Here is a 21,648-nt window from a genome sequence, read left to right as displayed (position 1 = left end):
TATATACTAAGACATTTAAATATAATCTTTTAAATGTGAAAACGTCTCTAATGTCCCAAAAGCAATTATATCACTTTTCTAATGCCTTCTTAAGTGCTATATAAGAGACATTTTTTTTTATAGCATTTAATCATCTCTTTCATTATGTGGGTAATAACATTTTGTCCTTTCTATAACACTTTTAAACAGCTTAAATTTTAACACAGTTTCTCTGCTCACATAACTCTTAATGAAGTTTGCTAAAGGATATCATATTATTAATGTGACATAATCGATGATTTTTTTATTATTTTCATTTTTGTGTGTTAGATAATAATAACAATGTTTTTATTAATTCAGCTTGATGAACAAACTAATGCTTGTATGAATTGATAACACTTTATTACTAATATCTAATTCGCTACCAATTTTCCAAGTACTAAGGTGTAATATGATATCTAAGTTTTAAATATTGAAACAAATATCATAAACACGAAAGAAAATATTGGCGTTAACTAGTTAAGTATATTATATGAAAGAACTAAAAGATTAAATACAAACTTTTAACTGATAATCCAAACTAGTACAAAGATACAAAAGGAGATATTCCATAATCTTCTACCCAATACACTTAACCAGAAAGTGCACAACAACCAAAACAAGAAGACATGGAAAGAATTCAACCATTCTGAAAGCAAGCTGAAAGTAAACAGTCGAGTCCATTATTATAGTCTGATCCATCGTCCACCATCTTTGCATGTCCTTCTTCTGTTGCTTCAATCTTTCGATTTCTTGTTGATTTGCAGCTACATATGCGTCAAAAACAAATAATACAAAAAATTATATCAATAATATACTAAAACTTAAACAAGAAAAAATTTCAAACATAAATGACATATTGAAGAAATTACTAATGATGCTTACCTCATTATAATTTTATCAGCTGGCCATGCAATTGTATTACCAACAGCTTCTTCAATACAAGTTATGGTTGGAGTAGGCCTCCACAAAAATGCACCGGGTTGTCTTACAGAATCTATTCCCACTTTCATAGCATTGGGTCCGAGAGGAATATGATGGACGAGATCCTTTGGATCGGATGAGATGAAGTGCCCATCTGCAATAGTTTCGCCAGATCCACACCAATCTAAAATCTTGCATCTATCACCATGTGTGTTAACCTTTGCATTCTTCAATAATATTTCAACACAAGATTCATTATTAAGACTTTGCAATAAAAAAAATAGTTTCAAATACAAATGAACTGTTATGATTAAAATGTTACCATATCACCAGACACTTGAATATGTGATTGCTCCACAGTCTGGTCAGATTGATTCTATTAATATCATGAATTAATCTTTAGAAACATTAAAAGAAATCTAGTATTTAAAGTTGTTAATTAATACATTGGGAATATCACTTACCTGATTTTTCATTAACGAATGAATTAGTTGATCCATATGTGTCATTCGTTCTTTTAACTCTTTGTATTGATCTTTTAACTGAATCATATGCTCCATATGTATCATTTTCTCTTTCAACTCTTTGCGTTGACCTTTTAAATGAGTCATATAACCATCTCTCATTGATCCAATTGCCAACTTTGTTTGAGTAACTCCTCTTCCATAAGCTCTCACGTAACTGTTCTTTTCAGGACCAATCACTTTTGAAAGAATATCCTCGTTAACACCAGTAACGGAAGACATAATTGTATCTTTTTTATATTCTTCCACCAACTCCTATACAAAATAAAGGTAAATTAATTTATACTGATGGAAATTTAGAATTCAAGTAGAAAAGACATAACTATGATAGATTAGTTCATACAAAAGTTTCAGCAACATCTGCATTTATAGGTTCACCATTTTTCTTCTTATGTGCCTTCGTCCAAACATCAATCCTGGAAGGAACTTCTTTGCTTGCACTATCATTCATCTATCCAAAGGTGAAAAGTATATGAGCCAATTTGTAACAAAACCAATTTAATAAAAAAACTATTTCAGAATAAAAATTATTTTACCAAATCATCAATCAATCGTGCATATCCTTTGCGGCTACAAGTATGAGGAACATAATTCTTCCGTCTCTCTCTGAATTTCTCACTTTTAGCCTATTACAATACATGATTAATCATATGATAATATAAGCCAAAAAATTGTGGAAGTATAACCTGTTGTTAATCATAAATCAACTTAAATTTGAAATTAAAGTTAGCATTCAAGTACCTTAAATTCAGAACTGGTTTTCTCCCTGACAAAAGTTTTCCATTCATCTGCAGACTTGATGTTCTTAGGTCGTAATTTTAATCTCACTTCTTCATTTGGTGCCTCTTGAAGTTTAGCAACCAATCTTGATTTTGAAGCTCTCCATAGATCTGCCATACTTCTAATTATATAACGTTTTTGCCAATCTTCATCAACCTTATATCTTGCCTGGTTAAAATTATAACATGCAAAGCTAATAGTGTAAGAAAACTTTAATCAACTTCATGGTCATAAAATAAACTACAATAAAGATCAAATTACATACCTGAACATAGTTCCATAAAATATCTTTCAATTCTTTAGTAACCTTTCTCCAATCAGGTATGGTTATAGGTACAATTTCTCTCACCAATGGTCCTAAAAATGAAGACAAAGTCACTGATGTCTCACCAATTGGTTGACCCGTAGAATTAAACTTCACTTCTAAACGACTGTCAATGTCTACTGCAAGAGTCTTCATTTTAGTTGGTCCTCTTGTATTCTTTTGTGTAGATTCTTTAGCAGGGGTTGCAACTTCCTTAGGTACTTCTTTGTCCATCACCAAGTTATGATCACCTGTTGTTATGTTTTCAAGATTCTCTACTTCTAAAGACTGTAGGTGATGTGATTTTCTTGTTGATATTGCAGGGTTAGGATTTGCTTTTATAGGGGCTTCTTGTGATTTCTCAGGCGACTCAAGTGGTGGTGTGGTTGATCTCTGTTTCTTTGAAGGGCTTGCTTCTGAAATTTTCTCTCTTCCCATTCTTTTAAGAGATCCCCTATTCTTGGCTGCTGGTGTAACTAATATTGGACAAGGTGAGGCTTCGTAGGGTTTTTTGGACAATTTTTCAGTAGAGACTATAGGAGGAGGTGATGGTACTTTATCTACAGATGATTTTCTAAGAGACTTCCTAGTACCGGCCGTAGGGGAGCATCTGTGAGCTATTGGTGTTTCTTCTTTATGAGGCTTGGCTGCTGGTGTAACTAATATTGGACTAATGGAGGCTTTGTACGGTTTTCTGGACAATTTTTCAGTAGAGACTATAGGAGGAGGTGTTGGTATTTTATCTACAGATGATTTTCTACTAGACTTCCTAGTACCAGCCGTAGAGGAGCCTATGAGAGCTATTGGTGTTTCCTTTTTAGAAGAGTCCTTCCTTGTTACCATTGTTCGACGTGACCTTTTCCCGGTTGGCATATCTTTAGTATTTCTTTGTACAGCTTCTTCCAAAAACCCTAACTTTGATTGAAGACGAGTCCTCCTTCCATTAACTTGCTCAACTAATTTGCCTGTCGGTATGTGCATTGTCCGTTTGTGTACTTCCTCAGTGGATTTCACCTTGCAAAATTTACTCTTCCTTCTAACAGTCATGATTATAAAGCTAGAAAATAAAAAAATAAAAAAAACCTGAAATTAGCAAAGCACAAGTTTAGGTAGCATCATCAACTTTCTAAAAAATAAAGATATACAGTACAGAATATAAGAAAAGCAGCATCAACTTCCTAAAATGAAACACAACAGAATATAAACCAAATACAGAATAGTAAATATCCTTGTACAGCCAATAGCAACTTCCAAAAATAAGAAAAAAGAAACCAAGCCAGCTTCACAATGACATGGCATTGTAGATTTCACATTATGACTCCAAGTCACTATATGACCTGGTTACTGCATTGGACATATAGTTCTATAATTACATCGCAAGTTCACATAACATACAAAGGCCATATTGGTCGTTATTAAAAACATAACTAAACAAACCAGCTAAATTAAAAACCTTTTCAAACACCTTAAACACAAATTTTCAAATATCAGTTGAGGATTACTAGCACAGATGACAGCAAAAAGATGTCCTGCAAAAGGAAAAAGATGCTGGGTCTTTGCTCTTTTCTTTCTTTCTTTCTTTTTTTGTAATAAAAAGCATAAAAAAAAACAGAGTGCACTATGCCCATCAATGTATTGAACAGTATCAACTTGAAAGATATGGTAGACAAGAAGAAGAGAAAATACTCGAAGTCTATTCACATTACCTCTAGGTACCATCATCACACTTGCTCAAAAACACTGTTACACATGAATTGCCTAAACAATTTGTGTGCCAGTGTTAAAAATATGGAAAGCATGTACTTCAATTTTAATGGTCATAAAGCCGAAAAAAGCTTGGGTAGCAGCAACAACTTCCCATATTATAATAGAAACAAAACCAAATCCAGACCAAATGCAAAATTCAAGCAAAACCTAGCTTGGGCAGCAGCATAGACTTCTCAAAACATCAATTTACTAAACATAGTCCAAACCAAAGACCACAAACAAAACAAATTATAACAGAAACATCATCACCAAATGCATTCCAACAACAGAATCCAACCCAAATAAGCAAAGTTCTTGTTGTGTTGATATAGTTCCAGACCTAATATCGAGTAATGGTTATTTATCATAATTAATTACCTTTCCCAGTTGAAACTTGGAGTGTTCCTATAGCACGATTTCCAATACTACCATAATATGATCAAATAAGAACAAACAATCATATATACCATAATGGGACCTCAAATAATGCTACCAGGCCCCAAATTACTACCAAATAACACATAGAATAGGCACAAGAAATATCTCAGCATTATATGTAATACTGTTCTGTGATTTAGTGGGAGATACGGGTTTTGTAGGGATCTCTTCTCAAAACTAATCTAACAAGAAGTTTACGACCTCAGACACAAAGTTACAAAAGTTCTTGTCCTGAAGCTGCTGCAGAGAAAGAATCATAAATAAAAACAACATTTCCTTGTCTGAACTCAACTAATCAAAGAGCCTTTTTTTGCCAAACACCAAAGTACAAACCATATAAGTTTCTCGCCAAAATATAAAACAAAACTTTAATTCCTTTAACCAGTTGTTAAATTATTATGATATGAAAAAGAAAATGTCTTTCAAAATCGCCATAGGCCAAAGACTTTGGCGTTGATAATTATATTTCAACAAAAATACAAAAGGAAATGTAATGATAGTTATCCTGTGTGGGCCTCCAAAAAATTCTAGTGCATATCACTGTATATCATATCAAGTATCACATGGCATCATATAGACATTGACTGAAAAATCAACCAATACTTTATATTATCCATTCTTCAACTTGCAGGGGTGCATGCAGATATTGAGAAATTCAAAGATCTTGCCAAGTCAAAACATGAAAATCCAGCAAAACCAACAAGAAGATGTATCAGTTAGCAATTAACATTGATTTTAGGTTGATCCAAACAATACTTGTCTATTCTGGCCTGAAAATGAACATGCTCAAAAAGAATTTGGCACAATATAAAAGAATCTATGAAATTCACTGGTGGCCAAAAGAACGAAGATCTCACAAACAAGTAAATTTCTTCCCTATTTCCACTTCAACTTTCTGCAATGTAAGTAAAGATTCTTATCCATATAAACTTCAGCATTTTGGGGATTTTCTGCAATGCAACAGATTGTTCAGAAATGATCCTGAAAGAAACTACTAATATATGTAGAATCCAAGGCTGATATGAATGTGAATAATCTAGCCCTACTCCTCTCACTTTTTCAAGCCAGCTATATTTAGATTTAGTTTCTTCTACCATGGTCATTTGTGTACTTGTAGAATATCAAGATATGGGTCTTTACAGTAGTACATGTGTGTACATACATACAAACATATATATAAAAAAAATGAAAAACAAAAAGTATACCTGGTAGCGATAACGATGACGATGACGATGACGATGAAGGGTATAGAAACGGCGAAGTGGGTTGTGCGGAGGGAGAGAGAATTTAGGGGTTTAAGGGTTTCTGAGTGAACTTTTTTCGAGAAAGAAGAAATAGGGAAGCAGAAGCAATGTTTTGGGTAATACCCAGTTAAGTGATTGTTGAAGAAGATATTTGACGAAGAGAAGAGTGAGTGAGAAGCCGGGTAATAGTGAACAGGGGATTACGTTTTTTTTTTTTTAGAATAATAAATTACAAGAGCATATTTATTTTTTTTATAATGTCTGTGCATTTTTTTTTATTTCGGTATCTGAATAGTTATAATCCTAACAAAATTTATATGATAGTATATATTATAGCTATATAGAACATTCTACAAATTTTCAAGAAATTCTGAATAAATTATGATACTGAAACAGGTCTAAACTATCTGTTGCACGTGTGCCAGTTTTTTTGTGTACGTGTGTAAAATTTGACAGTTTGAATTCTGTTTTCGGCTTTATAAACTATTCAGAATTTTTTGAAAATTTATAAAATATTCTAAATACCTACAATATATACTGTCATATAATTTTTTATTTTAATTATAACTATCTAGATGTAGCCCAATTAAAGTTTTGAATGACAGAACTTTAGACTTCTAAAGAAAATGCCACCTTTACTTATATGAAGGTGAGTGATGTTAGCTACACAAACATTACACTAACCTCATCCCTTTTGAAATGTTCTATTAAAATTAAAGAATAATGATAAGAGATCAAAACATTATACCAATTGACGCAATATTATTTTTTAAAATAGTTAGTCTCGTCTGAAATAAATTTAATTGGTTAACTAAAATTATCACGTCAGTTGGTGTAATGTTTTAGTGCATAATTTTAGTACATGTATTATTACTTACACCTCATCAAAAATAAATCTTAGGTGTGTCTATTCATCTTACATGTTTCGATAATGATTTTTTTTATTGATGATTGTGCACAAAATATGCAACGCGACATTACCTATAATAACTTGATAATTTTTTTTCATCAACCACATTAATTTAATATTTAATCCAAATAAACGATTTATTTGAAACATATTTGCAATATTTACTAGCACATATTATTCATAATACTTAAAAAAACCTTTTAAGATTTTTAAAGCATCTTTAAATTGAATTGAACTTGTGATATTCATTTTGAAAAGTTGTCAAATGTTAAATTGATGCCAATTGGGGATTAATTTTGTAAACGTATATTTTTTTTTCCTTTCTAATTCCAATTTTGTATATGAAGACTCACATAAAGAAAAAAAAAACCTTTATTTTGACAGATTATTGAAAATAGTTAAGATAAGTTGTTTTTCTTGCAATTCCTAGTAAACCATGGAAATATATTGTGGTTAGAGTAAGGTAAAAAGCAATTTGATGCTAAATTGTGATGAAATGAGCACAATGACCAACCCATGCAAGTTTAATTAAATTTAGACCTAAGTTAGAAATCTTTCTCCCCAACAACAAGCGAACGGGCATTTTATAGGTGTATTAGTAATTGTGTGGTTAAAAAGAAAAATATCAGCTGTGATACAACAACGTATTGGACCTAAATATATCAGAACTTGATCAATTTTATATAAATGTTACAGATATTTAAATTGCATTAATGGAAAGATATAAAACATCTTACAACTCTAAATAAAAGAATACAATAGACAAAATGATAGATTAAATAAATTACAATTCTATTGCAAAATATACATGTAAATGTGAAAAGATTTAAAAGAAGAGAGTAGTAGAAAATACAACTCTATAACAAAATGATACAAATAAACTAAAGGATGATGAACAAGAGATAAAGATGGAAATACAACTCTATAGCATAAAGATACAACTAAAATGTAAATAGGCAAATGAAGAGATGAAGATAAAAAGCAATAAAAGAAATGAAGAACGAGAATAAAACAAAACATCTCACTTACACAACCAAAGTGAAGAGTTTTGGGAATTACCAACTTGAACAAGGTTTACAACTTTTGTTTAAAAACTTATTTTCCCCTATCTTAAGCACTAAAGGAATTCTCACAAATGAAATAGTTTTCTGGAATAAACAAGCATCTATGGTGAATTTCTAGCCAAGTGCTCTAGTGGATAGAAATTGGTGTATCTTGCAAGTGAGCAATAGGCTCCTATTTATAGAGTTTTGAGACACCCTTTGAATTTCAAATTCCACCAACCCTCATGGTTGTTACCAATGTTTAATTAGATGTTTATGAAATAAAAAATGAGTTTTGGGAGTTACATAAGTTGTTGGAACTGTTCAGAATGGAAATGGAAAAATGGTATTGGTTGTTAGCCTCACTGGCTGCAGCCAGAGCCATTAGTGGTTGTGTCCACGAGCCTCTGTTCCACAGGCCACAGCCCATTTTCAGCACACACTTTTGTGCAACTTTTCCTGTTGAAAAATAGAAATTGACACCTCAGCATATTCATTGGATACCTATGATTATTCCTCATTTACAGCTATCCAGGAGACGATTCTAGAATTAGACACATCCCACAATTTGTGGAATTTATCTTATACGTGTGCCAATTAGAATTGATTGGAATATTTTTTAGTTGTCACCATACAGTGCTGCTGTAATATATATACCACATTTATGTATTGTATCAATAATCAATTTACGAAATCATTAATATAGCAGAATATTCAGTATATAGACCTTGTCTGCTTTATTTCTTTCTATCTTTATTTATTTTGATTTGGTATCAGAAGCCATGGCATCTTCAGGGTCTCAATCTGTTTCCTCCGTCAGCCATGAACGACGTGAAAACCAGCCCCCAGCTCCACCGGTTGTCGACGCTGCTATTCCTCCTCCAGCTTCACCGGTTGTTGAAGCTCCAGCCTCGGTCGTTCCTGCTACTCCTTTTCTTGCGCCCATCACTGTCCACCTAGATCGTGAGAACTACCCCTACTGGCGCTCCCAGGTTCTCCCTGCTGTCCGTGCTCACGACTATGAAGGCTTTCTCTTTGGTACCAGACCCCACCCACCGCAGTTTCTTGATCTTCTTGCAAATCCAAACCCTCTCGTCCCAAGGCAGGTAAAACCCCATTTCACTCTCTGGATTAGAACCAACCAGGCTATTTTAAGTTGGCATTTGAACTCTATCTCTAAAGTTATGCTGGGTCATGTGCTTCGCTGCAATTTTTCTCAAGAACTATGGGTTCTCCTAGAAAATCTCTTCACAACCCAATCTCGCGCTCGCATTCTCCAACTGCAATTTCAACTCTAATCCATGAAAAAGGGAGCTCTGTCTATTCATGACTATATTTTAAAAATGAAAACTATAGCTGATGGTCTCACTGCTGCAGGACAGGTTTTTAATGATGATGACTTGATTCTCTATATCCTTGGTGGCCTTGGACCTGAGTATGACTCAGTTGTCATTAATCTTACATCCAAGGTTGATCACGTTACCCTTTCTGAGGTTTAGTTTCTCCTCCAGAGTCAGGAGATGAGGATTGATCAAATCAACTCTGTTGTAACCATTGACCTCACTGTTCCATCTGCTAATTTTGCAACTCAGAATAGGAAACCTCTTGTTCCTTGTCACTCTGGCAGGTCCTCTCCCTTCCTTGGTCATGGTCGAAGCAACCATGATCGTCTTGCTTGCCAACTTTGCAACAAAATAGGCCATCCAGCAGTCAAGTGTTACTATCGCTTCGACAAAAGCTTTGCTCCAGCTCCCTTCAATCCCAATCAACCTGCCACTTCTCAGCATAATGCTCATGGCAGAACCGATGGTAACTACCAGCAAGCTTTTATAGCTAACTCTGGCCAACATTCTCTTTCTGATGATGCAAATTGGTATCTTGACAGTGGTGCCACAAACCACATCACTGACCATGCTGGAAATCTCCAAGCTCAAACTGAGTACAATGGTAAGACTCACTTGACAATCAGTAATGGTCAAGCTCTTCAAATTTCTCATACTGGCAATTCTGTTATTAAAGCAAGTGGTGCTGCAAAATCTATCAAAATCAATAACATTGTAATGCCCCGGATTCCCTAATATGGTTTAATGGCTGGTTTAGTAGGCCGGGAGGGCCATAACTGTTTAATTATGCCATTAAATGTATTTATGCATGTTTATGAGAATTATATTATAATATGATGTTAAATGCATGCATGTGAGTCCACATTTGTTTACAGGGGTGTTTTGGTAATTTGGCCCGTTGAGGGTATAATTGTATACTTGTTTGCATGTTAATGATATATTGTGAGACCACATTATAATGTGGATTGGTTCGAGTATTTCGGCATGAGACGATCTTTAAATGTGGTTTATCGGTTTGGTCATAACAGGTTTGAGCTCGGGGCTCGGGGTGAGTCTCGGGGTGTTTTTATTGATTAGAGCGTTCCCGGGGATAAAAGGGTAACGGGATATGAATTATTGATGTTTGAGATTATTGAGATTAGCGGGAATAGGGAAGCGTTAATTATGATTAACAGGATAAGTGGAAAGTACCAATTTTACCCTTAGAATAGTTTGAGAAGCTTTTGATGACTTAAGGGTATTTTGGTCATTTAGGTTTGGATATATATGACTTAAGTTGGTTGCTGGCTGTAGAAGCTTGTGGATTAAACAGAGTAAAACAGAGAGACTTTCTCCTTCCTGTACACCACACCTTTCCAATTTCTTCTTTGGTGTTCTTGAGCTCTAGGTGGGGATTCAAGCTAGGGAATCCAAGGGCTGAGTTAGTGGACCTGGTTTAGCTATTGAGGAAGGTTCAAAGCTAGTTTCAAGGTGAGTTCTAGTCACTAATTCAGGTTGTGCTCTGTTTTTTCTCTTTAGTTTTTCAGTTTTGATTCTTGTTGGAAGATTGGATTGGAGGAGGTTTTAATTGATGATAAGTTTGGGTTTTGATGAGGGTGAGTTATGGGTGGTGTTTAGAGATTAAAATGGGTGTTTGGAGGAGGTTTTGGGTTGGTTTGAAGGGCTGGTTTGAGAGGAAAAACACAAGGGAAAATTTCTGGTGCGTCTAGCCTTTATGGCTGGTCTGGGCTGGGCACTGCAGCGCGATTGTGGTGCGCCGCGACCCTTGGCGTCTGGCAGGGAAGGCCCTCTCTGTCTGGAGGGCGCGCCGCGGCGCAGCAGGGGAGGGTCACGGCCTTTAAGGTCATTTTGGCCAGAATTATGTTTTTAGCTTGGGGATTCAAACCTTAGGCCTCGGGGTTGAACCTAGTACCCGGTTAGGTAGTGCTTGATGTCTCGGAGGTTGGGTTTTGGTTTGGGAATCCTCAGTTATCATTTTTATTGATGAATCCTATATTTTGGTTATGACCAGGTGATCGTCAAGGAATTTAAAGGTTGATCGTTCTCAGGGGTCGTTCATATAATAATTCTCACTAAAACCAGCGGTAAGAAAACAATTGCACCCTGTATAAGTATATGACATGCATGGTTGGATATTGAGGCATGTTGGTTGATATATGTGGACATGGACTGCACATTAAATGCTAGTGAACGTTGATTACTTATTTATGGCACTGACTAGTCAGGGACCGACCCTAAAGTCGATGAACACGCATTGAATGGCTCTATGGCATTAATGTGGGACCGACCCTAAGGTCGAAGGACTTATAAGCGCTTGCCTGGTCTAAGACCAGATGTTCATAGCCAAGGTATATGACCCCGGTGACTGTTTGTCACATGGCGACGGGACGTTGTCCATAGTTACGACTCTAGAGTCGGGAGAAAGGTTATGTTGGTGACCAATCACCATGCACCTGTCCTGATCAAACTTATGAAAGAACTGCTTATCAGTTAAGCCCCGGTGACCCTATCGTCACATGGCTAGAGGGAGCTGTACCCATTATTGTGACTTTTGGCTATTGTCACCTGTTTGCTTGAACTGTTGGTCCTGAACGTTTATTATGACTATGGTTGATATTATATCAGGCTTTATTGTGTTTTCTTGCTGGGCCTTGGCTCACGGGTGCTATGTGGTGCAGGTAAAGGAAAAGAGAAGCTCACCCAACCCTGAGTGGAGAGCTTAGGCGATGTTATGTACATATTGGGCCGCTTGACCGCCACGGTCAGGGAGTTCTCAGAGGGACTAGGGGTTTACCCTATTTTTTGCCGCTTAGGTCGGCGGGGATTGTAAATTGGAAACCGTAGCGACCCTTTTGTATTATGAACAGCTTGTAAACATTTTGAAAGGCTAATGGACAGTTTATTTACTTAATAAAATGTATCCTTTCCTTTTTACTGGTTTTTCACCTTAACCTAATAATAACACTTAGATCACGTTTTAACCAAAGGACTCGGGTAGCGAGTCAAATTTCGGTTCACTGTTCACCGTAACTATTCTGGGGTAACCGGGGCGTTACAAACATTCTTTGTGTTCCTTCTATTACTAAAAATCTTTTAAGTGTTTCTCAACTCACCAAAGATAATAATGCCTATGTCACCTTTTATGATAACTCGTGTGTTTTGAAGGACATGGATACAAAGAAGGTTCTTCTTCAAGGGAAGGTAAGCAATGGACTCTATCAACTCACAGCTCCTGCTACATGTTCTCCAAGTCTCAGTTCAACTTGTCCTACCGCCCAAGTCTCAGCAAATAAAATCTTAAGTCCTAGTCAAGAGTCTGTCAAATCTTGTTTTAGTGTTTCTGTCAATGAGTCTGAATTATGGCACCTTAGGTTAGGCCATCCTTCCTTTAATGTACTCAAGCATGTTTTAACCAATGAAAAGAAAGCTTTGTCTTCCACTTTGCATTTTTGCTCTAGCTGTCAATTGGGTAAAGCTCATCATAAAACATATCCCTAAACTCTTAAAGAGTCCAAACATGCACTTGACTTAGTGCATTCTGATATATGGGGGCCTGCCCTTACCTTGTCTAGACATGGATATAGGTATTACATTCACTTTATTGATGACTTTAGCATGTATACTTGGATTTTCCCATCAAAAACCAAAGACGAGGCTCTTCAAGTGTTCAAAAACTTTCAGGCTCAAGTTGAGCGCCAACTCAACACCAAAATCAAAACTGTCCAAACGGATTGGGGCAGTGAATATCGGTCCTTTGAGCCTTTCCTTCAAACATTGGGAATTAGATTTCGTCACCCTTGTCCACATACACATCAACAAAATGGCAAAGCTAAACGAAAACATAGGCACATCGTTGAAACAGGTTTAACTCTTCTATCTCACTCTAGCATGCCTCAACGATTTTGGTGGGAGGCTTTTCAAATAGCCACATTCCTTATTAATCATCTCGTTACTCCTGTTTTACACTACAAAAGTCCCATTCAAAAATTATTTAATCTCACACCAAATTATAAATTTTTAAAGGCTTTTGGTTGTGCTTGTTATCCATATCTTCGCCCCTATAATTCAAACAAGCTTCAATTCCTTTCAGCAAGATGTGTTTTTATAGGTTACAGTCCAAGTCACAAAGGATATATATGCCTTCATTTATCTGGCCGTGTCTATATCGCGAGTAGTGTATCATTTGATGAGTCTGACTTTCCTTTTGCTACAGGGTTCGCTTACACTACTACTTGTACAGATTCTGCCATCACACCTTCTTAGTACCCGCAATAATTACCCTATTTACCCACTGTGACTTCTGAACATGCAGCTAGAACTGTGGATGTTGATACGATATATTCCTCTCCTTCACTTGCAGAAGACTCAGCTTCATATTCACCTTTGACTCCTGCTCAATCATCAAAACCAACAAGTTCAGGTAGTTCATCTTCTTACTCAACTCCTCCTTTGCATGTTCACTCACCTTTGCAGCAAGTGCCTCACCCACAAAATCGACCAGTTTTATCTTCTCCACAGCCACTCCCAAAACCGTCCCACCCTATGATTACCCGAGCCAAAGCCATTATCTACAAACCTCGAGTTTTTCATGCCTTTTGCCCATCACTGCTTGCCTTAATAACAGAATCTGAACCTGAAACCGCTGCACAAGCTCTCACTCTTCCCCATTGGAAATCTGCAATGGATATTGAATACTCGGCTCTCATGAAGAACAATACTTGGACCCTTGTTCCTAGAACTTCTGTCATGAGTATTGTTGACAATCGCTGGGTATTTCGTGTTAAAAAGAACCAAGATGGTACCGTTCAGCGCTACAAAGCACGTCTTGTTGCTAAAGGTTTTCAACAACAACCATGGGTGGATTTCTTTGAGACTTTTAGTCCAGTTGTGAAGAGTTTTACCATTCACATTATTCTTTCTCTCGCTACCTCCAAAAATTGGAATATCCAACAAGTGGATATTGATAATGCATTTCTCAATGGCACTCTCACTGAAACAGTCTACATGTCACAACCCCTTGGTTATGTCAATGCTGCCTTTCCTCATCATGTTTGTAAACTCAACAAGGCTTTACATGGGCTTCGACAAGCTCCTCGGGCGTGGTTTGATCGACTAAAGGCAGTTCTTTTATCTCTGTTGACGGTAAGAACTCGTCAACGATTAAAGGTTAGAAAGCTTTGATTTCTATACTATAGAAAGCTTTGATTAAAGCTTCGAATCAACAGAAGAAAACCAAAGCAACAATGAAACCAGGATCATATATTTCTGAAGTCTCTTTCATACACTCAGTTTTCCAACCCCTTAACCTGAGGGGTTGGGGCCTATTTATAGGGGGGCTCTATTGGCCCCTGATACAAACAAGCCCCAGACGACAGGGACGTACGCAGGTACTCTGATAGTGTAGTGGCTCAGGGCGTAGTGGTGTCTACCCTGATAATGCCAGAGTCGTGGCCTAGGACATAGTACTGTCGGCTTTGGCGTATGGTCGGGGATGTCCAAGTGGTACCACCACTCTTCATACAGGTCCGTACCGCCACTACTCCTCAGATGCAGATGACAGGGTCGTGCCTCTGTTCTCTTCACAACCGTACGCCCCGTGTCAGTACACGTGTCCTGTACCCGGTCGTCCTCATCAATCCCTGTTTGATACCCATTGCTGGCTTGGCAATCCCATTAAGTGTCTCTAAGTGCTCCTCATGCCAATGTCAAGGAGGCTTCAACCTGTATGTGTCATGAGAAGCCAAGGCATTAGGAGTCGAGGCTGGCCTACGCAGGTCACATGGAGGCAAGGCTGAAGACACGGGCAGCGCAACGTGGCCGCACCCTCGCATAGCGAGGGTTTCTCGCATAGAGAGGGTCTCTCGCATAACAAGGCTGCCCCTCTTCCCCCCGGGTGCAGGCGTGGCGAGGCTCGGGGCACTGGCGCCACAACAAGGCCACACCCTCGCACAGCGAGGGTGTCTCACGTAGCGAGGCTGACCTTCTTCTCCCGAGTGCAGGCGAGGCGAGGCTCGATGCTTGATGGGACGGGGCACACGCAGATGGCCAGCCAGGGACCCTCGCATAGCGAGGGTGACGTTCGGATTGGCAAGCGGTCGAGGGCCCTCGCATAGTGAGGGTGGCCCTCTTAGCCCAATTCCCTCACCATCGTGTGACGTCCTTATCCCCTTGTGCTGACAATAAGTAGCTTTTAGGATGTCTCGTAGTATAGAGCTTCACTTGTGAATGGAATTCACAAGGGAAAAATTTCCACATTTACAATCTCTAAACTTTAAGAACTCGGTTTCAGATTCCTCTCTCTCTCTTCTACTATTGCAATGCAGGTGCTGAACTTTATCTCCTCTATATGTCAATGATATTCTCTTAACTAGCAGCAATCATCAACAAGGCAAGCATATTATCACTCAACTCCAGTAGTTTTTCTCTCTAAAATTTCTAGGGTCTATGACTTATTTTCCTAGTTTCAAAATCACTCGAGGAGCATACGGTATTCATCTTTCTCAAGAAAAATACACGATTGATTTGCTTTGAAAAACTAATATGCTCAAGTGTAAACCCAGCCCAACACCTATCTTTCAAGGAGAAAAGTTAAGTACTGGAGATAGCAAACCTTTTGATCAACCCTCATTCTTTCAGAGTGTTATGGGAGGCCTCCAATACCTCACCTTGAGCAGACTTGGCATTGCGTTCACTGTAAATAAGTTAAGCCAATTTATGCATAGCCCTACTCAACATCATTGGGTTGTTTGCAAAAGGCTCCTGAGATATCTTCGTGGTACTATAGGACAGGGCCTCATCTTCAAACCTTCAAGTCATTGGACAATCGAATGCTTCAGCGATGCGGATTGGGTTGGTTCTATTAATGATTGAAAGTCGACTACTGGTTACTGTGTGTATTTGGGAAGCAATTTGATTAATTTGTGCTCCAATAAACAAAAGGTTATTGCAAAATCATCAATTGAAGCTGAATATCGTGCTCTATCTCAGATTGCCACTGAGGTGGCGTGGCTGAACTCACTCTTCAAAGAACTTTGTCTTAATCACAGTGTCCCTGCCATGATCTGGTGTGATAATGCAGGAGCTAAGCAACTTTCCTCTAATCCTGTTTTCCATAACTGAACCAAGCACATAGAAGTTGATGTGCACTACATCCGTGACATGATCAAACAGGGTCTCGTTGAGGTGTGACACATTCCAACACATGAACAAACAGCAGATATTGTCTTGGTACCACAGTCAATAAACCAATTTCTACATTTAAAAGACAAGCTTGATGTTGTCTCGGTACCATAGTCAATCTTGAGGGAGCATGTTGAAAAATAGAGATTGAAACCTCAACATATTCATTGGATACCTCTAATTATTCCTCATTTACAGCTACCCAGGAGATGATTCTAGAATTAGACACATCCCACAATTTGTGGAATTTATCTTATACGTGTGCCAGTCAGAATTGATTGGAATATTTTTCTGTTGTCACCGTAGAGTGTTGCTGTAATATATATACCCCATTTATGTATTTTATCAATAATCAATTTAAGAAACCATTAATACAGCAGAATATTCAGTATATAGACCTTGTCTACTTTATTTCTTTCTATCTTTATTTATTTTGATTTTTCCAAACGGTTTTATACTCTTTTCACATGACTTTGTAACCTCCAAACACATTATGGGGGTTAAAATCATGTCTCCAATAGCCATACCACTTATGACTTTGACAAATTCAAATAAAAAATGTGTAACATCAAATCTACACATTATTGGGTAATATTTGAGAGTCACAAATTTGTAACTATTTTTGTAACTCCAAATATGTTACACATTTGAATATTCACATTATCTAAAAGTGTAACTCTTATATATATTATTTTATAATATGTGACACACTTTGTCACATTTATTTAATTTAAACATTATATTATAAATAATATAACAATAACAACTATCTTCAACATGGTGGATCTCGAATGACTATGCATATAATTTACCTTTATTGTCATAAGCAACCTTGGCAGCCACCAAGCTTGCCCAATCAGCTGGAATTTTTAGAGGGAGGTTGCGAGGCCACTGCTAATAATATGGATGTGGAGAGAGAGACGGAGAACAACACTTAACCAAGCCCTCAAGCATTGATAATGCCTATTGACGTGTGTGTTGGGTATAATAAGTTTATGTTTGGTAGTTTTGTAAATAAAAAATGTGTTGTATTTTCGTAAATAAAATATCAAATGTAATAATGTGGGGTGCAAATATTCCTAAATTAATTTTTGAAGGGTATTCCTAAGTTGTTTAATATGCCAAAAATTAATATTACTATACATCATGTGGTTCATAATTATTAATTAAATGCTTTACACTTAAGTGGAATAGAGTAGCCAAGAATGCCACAGAAGTAAAAAATAAATTATGGTGCACATATGTCTCGTGATTTGAGAAAAAGTTAGCATTAGTGAAATATAATGAAAATTTATTCAAGTAGATTTTATAAACTAAAATATATTTTAATTATTTGACTAATGAGGGGGAAATTTTTTTGAGTTTGTCATTGTTTTTTTTTTTTAGTTTAAGACATTGAAATGAATCAGATATTTATGGTCAGTGTATTAATATTTTGTTAATTAATTAAGGATAAGAAATGATAGATGCTTATTTGCTAGATATATTATTCATAATTTGAGAACTTGCTACACCTAATTATTTAGTTTTAATTAACGGTAGGAATATTGTTGTATTATTTATTATTAGTGTTCTAAAACTACTACAAAAATAGTATTTTGCGTCAATTAAGCGCATCAACTTACGATGTAGGTCTAAGCTAAAATGTTATGTCAGTTGGCCACCGACGCAGCTTTTATTAACAGAACACTGATGACTTTCTCCTTTTTTGTCGGTAAGGCAATTTATATATATGTGCGTGAAAAAGGCTGAATCCCATTTTTTTTTCATTTATCCTAACCTAATTTTTAACACTTTTTCCCTCTCTCTTTCTCTTTTCCCTCAGCCGCACTTCTCCAAAATTATCTCTCTAATCTCACTTTTTGCTCACATCATTCTCTTTCCGCAGATCAACTCTTTCGAGGTTAGCAATGGGTGAGCATAGAGGATGGCGTCGATTTATAACTGACAATGCTTTTACCATCGGTTAACCGACGTTTATCCTAGGGACGCTATTAGTATTTTCTTTAGCGTTAGTTGTTAACTGACACTTTTGTGACATATATAGCGTCAGATTTGAGCTGACATTTTTAGCATCGGTTTTAAACTGACGCTAAATTAAAAAAAATACAAAAAAATAAAATTAAAATATTAAATAAAACTTTAAAATTCAACAAAAAATCATAATATTCAAAATTAAAGTCAGATTTACATATTAAACTTAAATAAATTTACAAATTAAATTTAAAACTTTAAAATCAAATTTACGAAGCTTAAAAAAAATCATATTTAAAAACTCCTTTGAACTTGTCCTCCTCAGTTGGCTTCACTACAAACTTGCAACTATCACCTTTAACCAGAAAATTAGAAAAATAAGTAACTTAGCCATCAAATCACTTAGACAAAAATGCACATTGTTTCTAAATGTACATTAAACAAAAGTTCACTTAGAAGCACACGCTATAGAAAAAACAGGTCTACAACGACGTCAAAAGTCGTCTTTGTAGGCTTTTTAAGATGACATGTCATCGCAAAAATTTCGTCGCAGTAGGTTCGTCTGTGTTGGGACCATTGCGACGACATCAAAATGTCATCACAGTAGGACACTTGCAAAATCTATTTTTTTTTTTTAAATTTGAACCCTATTGCGACAATATGTCGTCTCGGTAGGTCTTTTTCAAAATATATATTTTTTAAATTTTGGGACCTACCAGCGATAGGTATTTTTTGAAATAAAATAAATAAATTAAAATAAACAATAAACATATGACAAATATTTTCAATAAATAAATTACATTTACAATTAATTTATAAATTTCTCTAAACTCTAAAACTAACAATGCAATTTTACACAAATAAAAACTCATTAGAACTTTATAATTAATCTATTTGCCCAAAAATATATAAACTTAATTATCTAAAATTAAAAGTTTATATAATATATATATACATATACATATTCATATATATTGTACAATAAAAATAAACTAATCATATCCATATAACATATTAATTAAATCACATTTACATATACATTTAAAAAAACTAATAACGTTAAATATAAGAGAAATAAAATTAGGGAATTTTTCAAAAATATGACTTTTATACCATCTATGCGCAAAATTTATATGGAAAAATTTACTTTTCTTATACTTTAGAGAATTATACTTTTCTTAATTTGTATGGAAAAATTTATTAAAGAAAAAATTAAAGTATGAGAAACACAATTAGTATCTAATTAAAATATGAAAATGCCACATTTTTTTTATCATAGTTATGTTTTCTTTGATTTTGAGGGTAATTTTATTTTATTTTTTCCTTCATTTTTTGATTATTTTTTCAGTTACTTTTTTTTCCTTATTTTTTCTTCCATTTTTTTCTTTTTTTTTTGTACCAATTTTTTCCTTCATCCTTTTTTTCTTTCCAATTTTCCATTCTTCTTTTTCTTCTTCTTTTCATTTTTATTCATTTATCTATTTTTTTTCTTTCATTTGTATTGTTTTGTTTTGTTTGTTCATATTTTTTCAATTTTCTTTCTTTTTTTTCCTTCTATTTTTTCTTCATTGTTGTATTTATTATTTTCTCCTTCTATTTTTTTTTCTTTTTTCACACATATGAGCTTTTTTTTCTTTCTTTTTTTATTCTTCCATGTTTTCTTTTTCATTTTTTTCTACCAATTTTTTCATTCATATTTTATTTTTTCATTTTTCCATTATTTTTCTTCTTCTTCTTTTCATTTTTTTTCCTTCATCATTTCTTTTGTTTTTTTTCTTCATATTTTTTTATTTTTGTACTTATTCTTTTCTCATTCCATTTTTTTTCACACATATATATTAACATTACATAATTATTTTACTATTTTTTAATTATTGTCTTTTATTATTGTAATTTTTTTTATAGTTTTTTCCACTATATGTAAAAAAATTCAAATCAATTTTTTCAGCATTTTTTTTTACTGTAACACTTGTAAGAATACCAAAATTTGGAAGAAAAAAAACTAATAAAAATATGAAAACGTGAATGAGTAGTTGGTTACCTTCACGTTTTTTGTGTGTATATTTCTGAAGGTAGCTGGTTACCTTCACGTTTTGGTGTGTGTATTTATGGGTTCTTTATCGTAACTGGTTACCTATTGTTAGGAAAAAATAGTATTTGTCTCAATGGAAATGGTAAGAAAATTACAACTCTATGCAAAAATATTACAATAAACAAGGATTGATTAAATAAAGTGTTACAACTCTATAACTGAAAATACAAATGAACAAAAGAAGAAGAAGAAGAAGAGAATAGTGAAATACAACTCTAAGCAAAAGATTACAAATAAAGTAAAATGTTTGAAACAAAAGAAAAGAAAAGATTACAACTTTTAAACAAGAAATACAAGTAAATAGAGAAGAAGAATATAAAAATGAAAAATAATAGAATAAAAGAAAGGAACAAGAAACAAATGATAAACAACTCTCACACACACTACCAAAGTGAAGAGTGTTGGGGATCACCAACTTGAACAAGGTTTGAAACCTTTGTCCAAAAGCTTATTTCCCCCTAACTCAAGCACTAAGGGATCTCTCACAGATTATAGGAAATGCTTTATGGAATTATCAAGCCTTAAGGTGTTTCTAGCCAAGAGCTCTAATGGATAGAAAAATTGTGTCTTTCAAGTAAGATATAGGCTCATATTTATAGAGTTTAGAGACACCATTTGAATTTCAAATTCCACCAACCTCCATGGCTGTTACCAATGATTAATTGGATTATTATGGAATTAAAAATGAGATTTGGGAGTTATTTGGGTTTTTTGAGCCGTTCAACAAAGATTGAAAAAACTGAAAAATTGGTCAGAAATACACCTGTGGCCGCGGCCAGGGACATCAATGGTCGCGGCTACTGCTCTCTGTCCCACAGGCCGTGAACACCAACATTCTGTGGCCGCGGTCACTGACCAATTTCAGCACTTGAATATGTGTTATTTTTCCAAACGGTTCCAAACCCTCCCAAATGATTTTGTAACCCCCAAAACACATTATTGGGGTTAAAATCATATCTCTAACAACCATTTCACATATGGTTTTATGAAATTCATCTCAATATTGTGTAACACCAAATTTACACTGTACGCCCTAAGTATCAGGACGTACCTTGTTGAGGTAGCTCGGGAGAAGCGAACTAATAAAAAGCCATAAGCAGTACGCCACGTGTTCACCATTCATTCAGGG

General features: G+C 35.2%; 1 protein-coding gene and 1 pseudogene across 1 annotated transcript; one reads left to right on the top strand and one right to left on the bottom strand.

Moving 5' to 3' along the window:
- Positions 1-484: 484 nt before the first annotated feature.
- On the bottom strand, positions 485-6,175 carry LOC133807298 (uncharacterized). Its single transcript, XM_062245538.1, has 9 exons — positions 5,940-6,175; positions 2,512-3,607; positions 2,208-2,414; positions 2,003-2,092; positions 1,810-1,917; positions 1,407-1,721; positions 1,265-1,318; positions 904-1,169; positions 485-785 (listed from the first exon to the last, which is right to left on the bottom strand). The coding sequence occupies exons 2-9, from the start codon at positions 3,595-3,597 to the stop codon at positions 659-661; spliced, it is 2,253 nt and encodes a 750-aa protein (XP_062101522.1). The 5' UTR covers positions 3,598-3,607; positions 5,940-6,175; the 3' UTR covers positions 485-658.
- A 3,138-nt stretch (positions 6,176-9,313) lies between these two features.
- On the top strand, positions 9,314-9,407 carry LOC133807500 (small nucleolar RNA Z247; annotated as a pseudogene).
- Positions 9,408-21,648: the final 12,241 nt, after the last annotated feature.

The sequence above is a fragment of the Humulus lupulus genome, chromosome X (assembly GCF_963169125.1).
Source record: "Humulus lupulus chromosome X, drHumLupu1.1, whole genome shotgun sequence".
NCBI lineage: Eukaryota > Viridiplantae > Streptophyta > Magnoliopsida > Rosales > Cannabaceae > Humulus > Humulus lupulus.
This window is presented reverse-complemented; position numbering and strand designations above follow the sequence as displayed.

Coding starts and splice junctions, on each gene's coding strand:
- LOC133807298 (XM_062245538.1), bottom strand. CDS start 3,597: ATGACTGTTAGAAGGAAGAGTAAATTTTGCAAGGTGAAATCCACTGAG. Junction 2,415..2,511: donor TTTTATGGAACTATGTTCAG/GTATGTAATTTG, acceptor AATTTTAACCAG/GCAAGATATAAGGTTGATGA. Junction 1,918..2,002: donor CACGATTGATTGATGATTTG/GTAAAATAATTT, acceptor ACCTTTGGATAG/ATGAATGATAGTGCAAGCAA.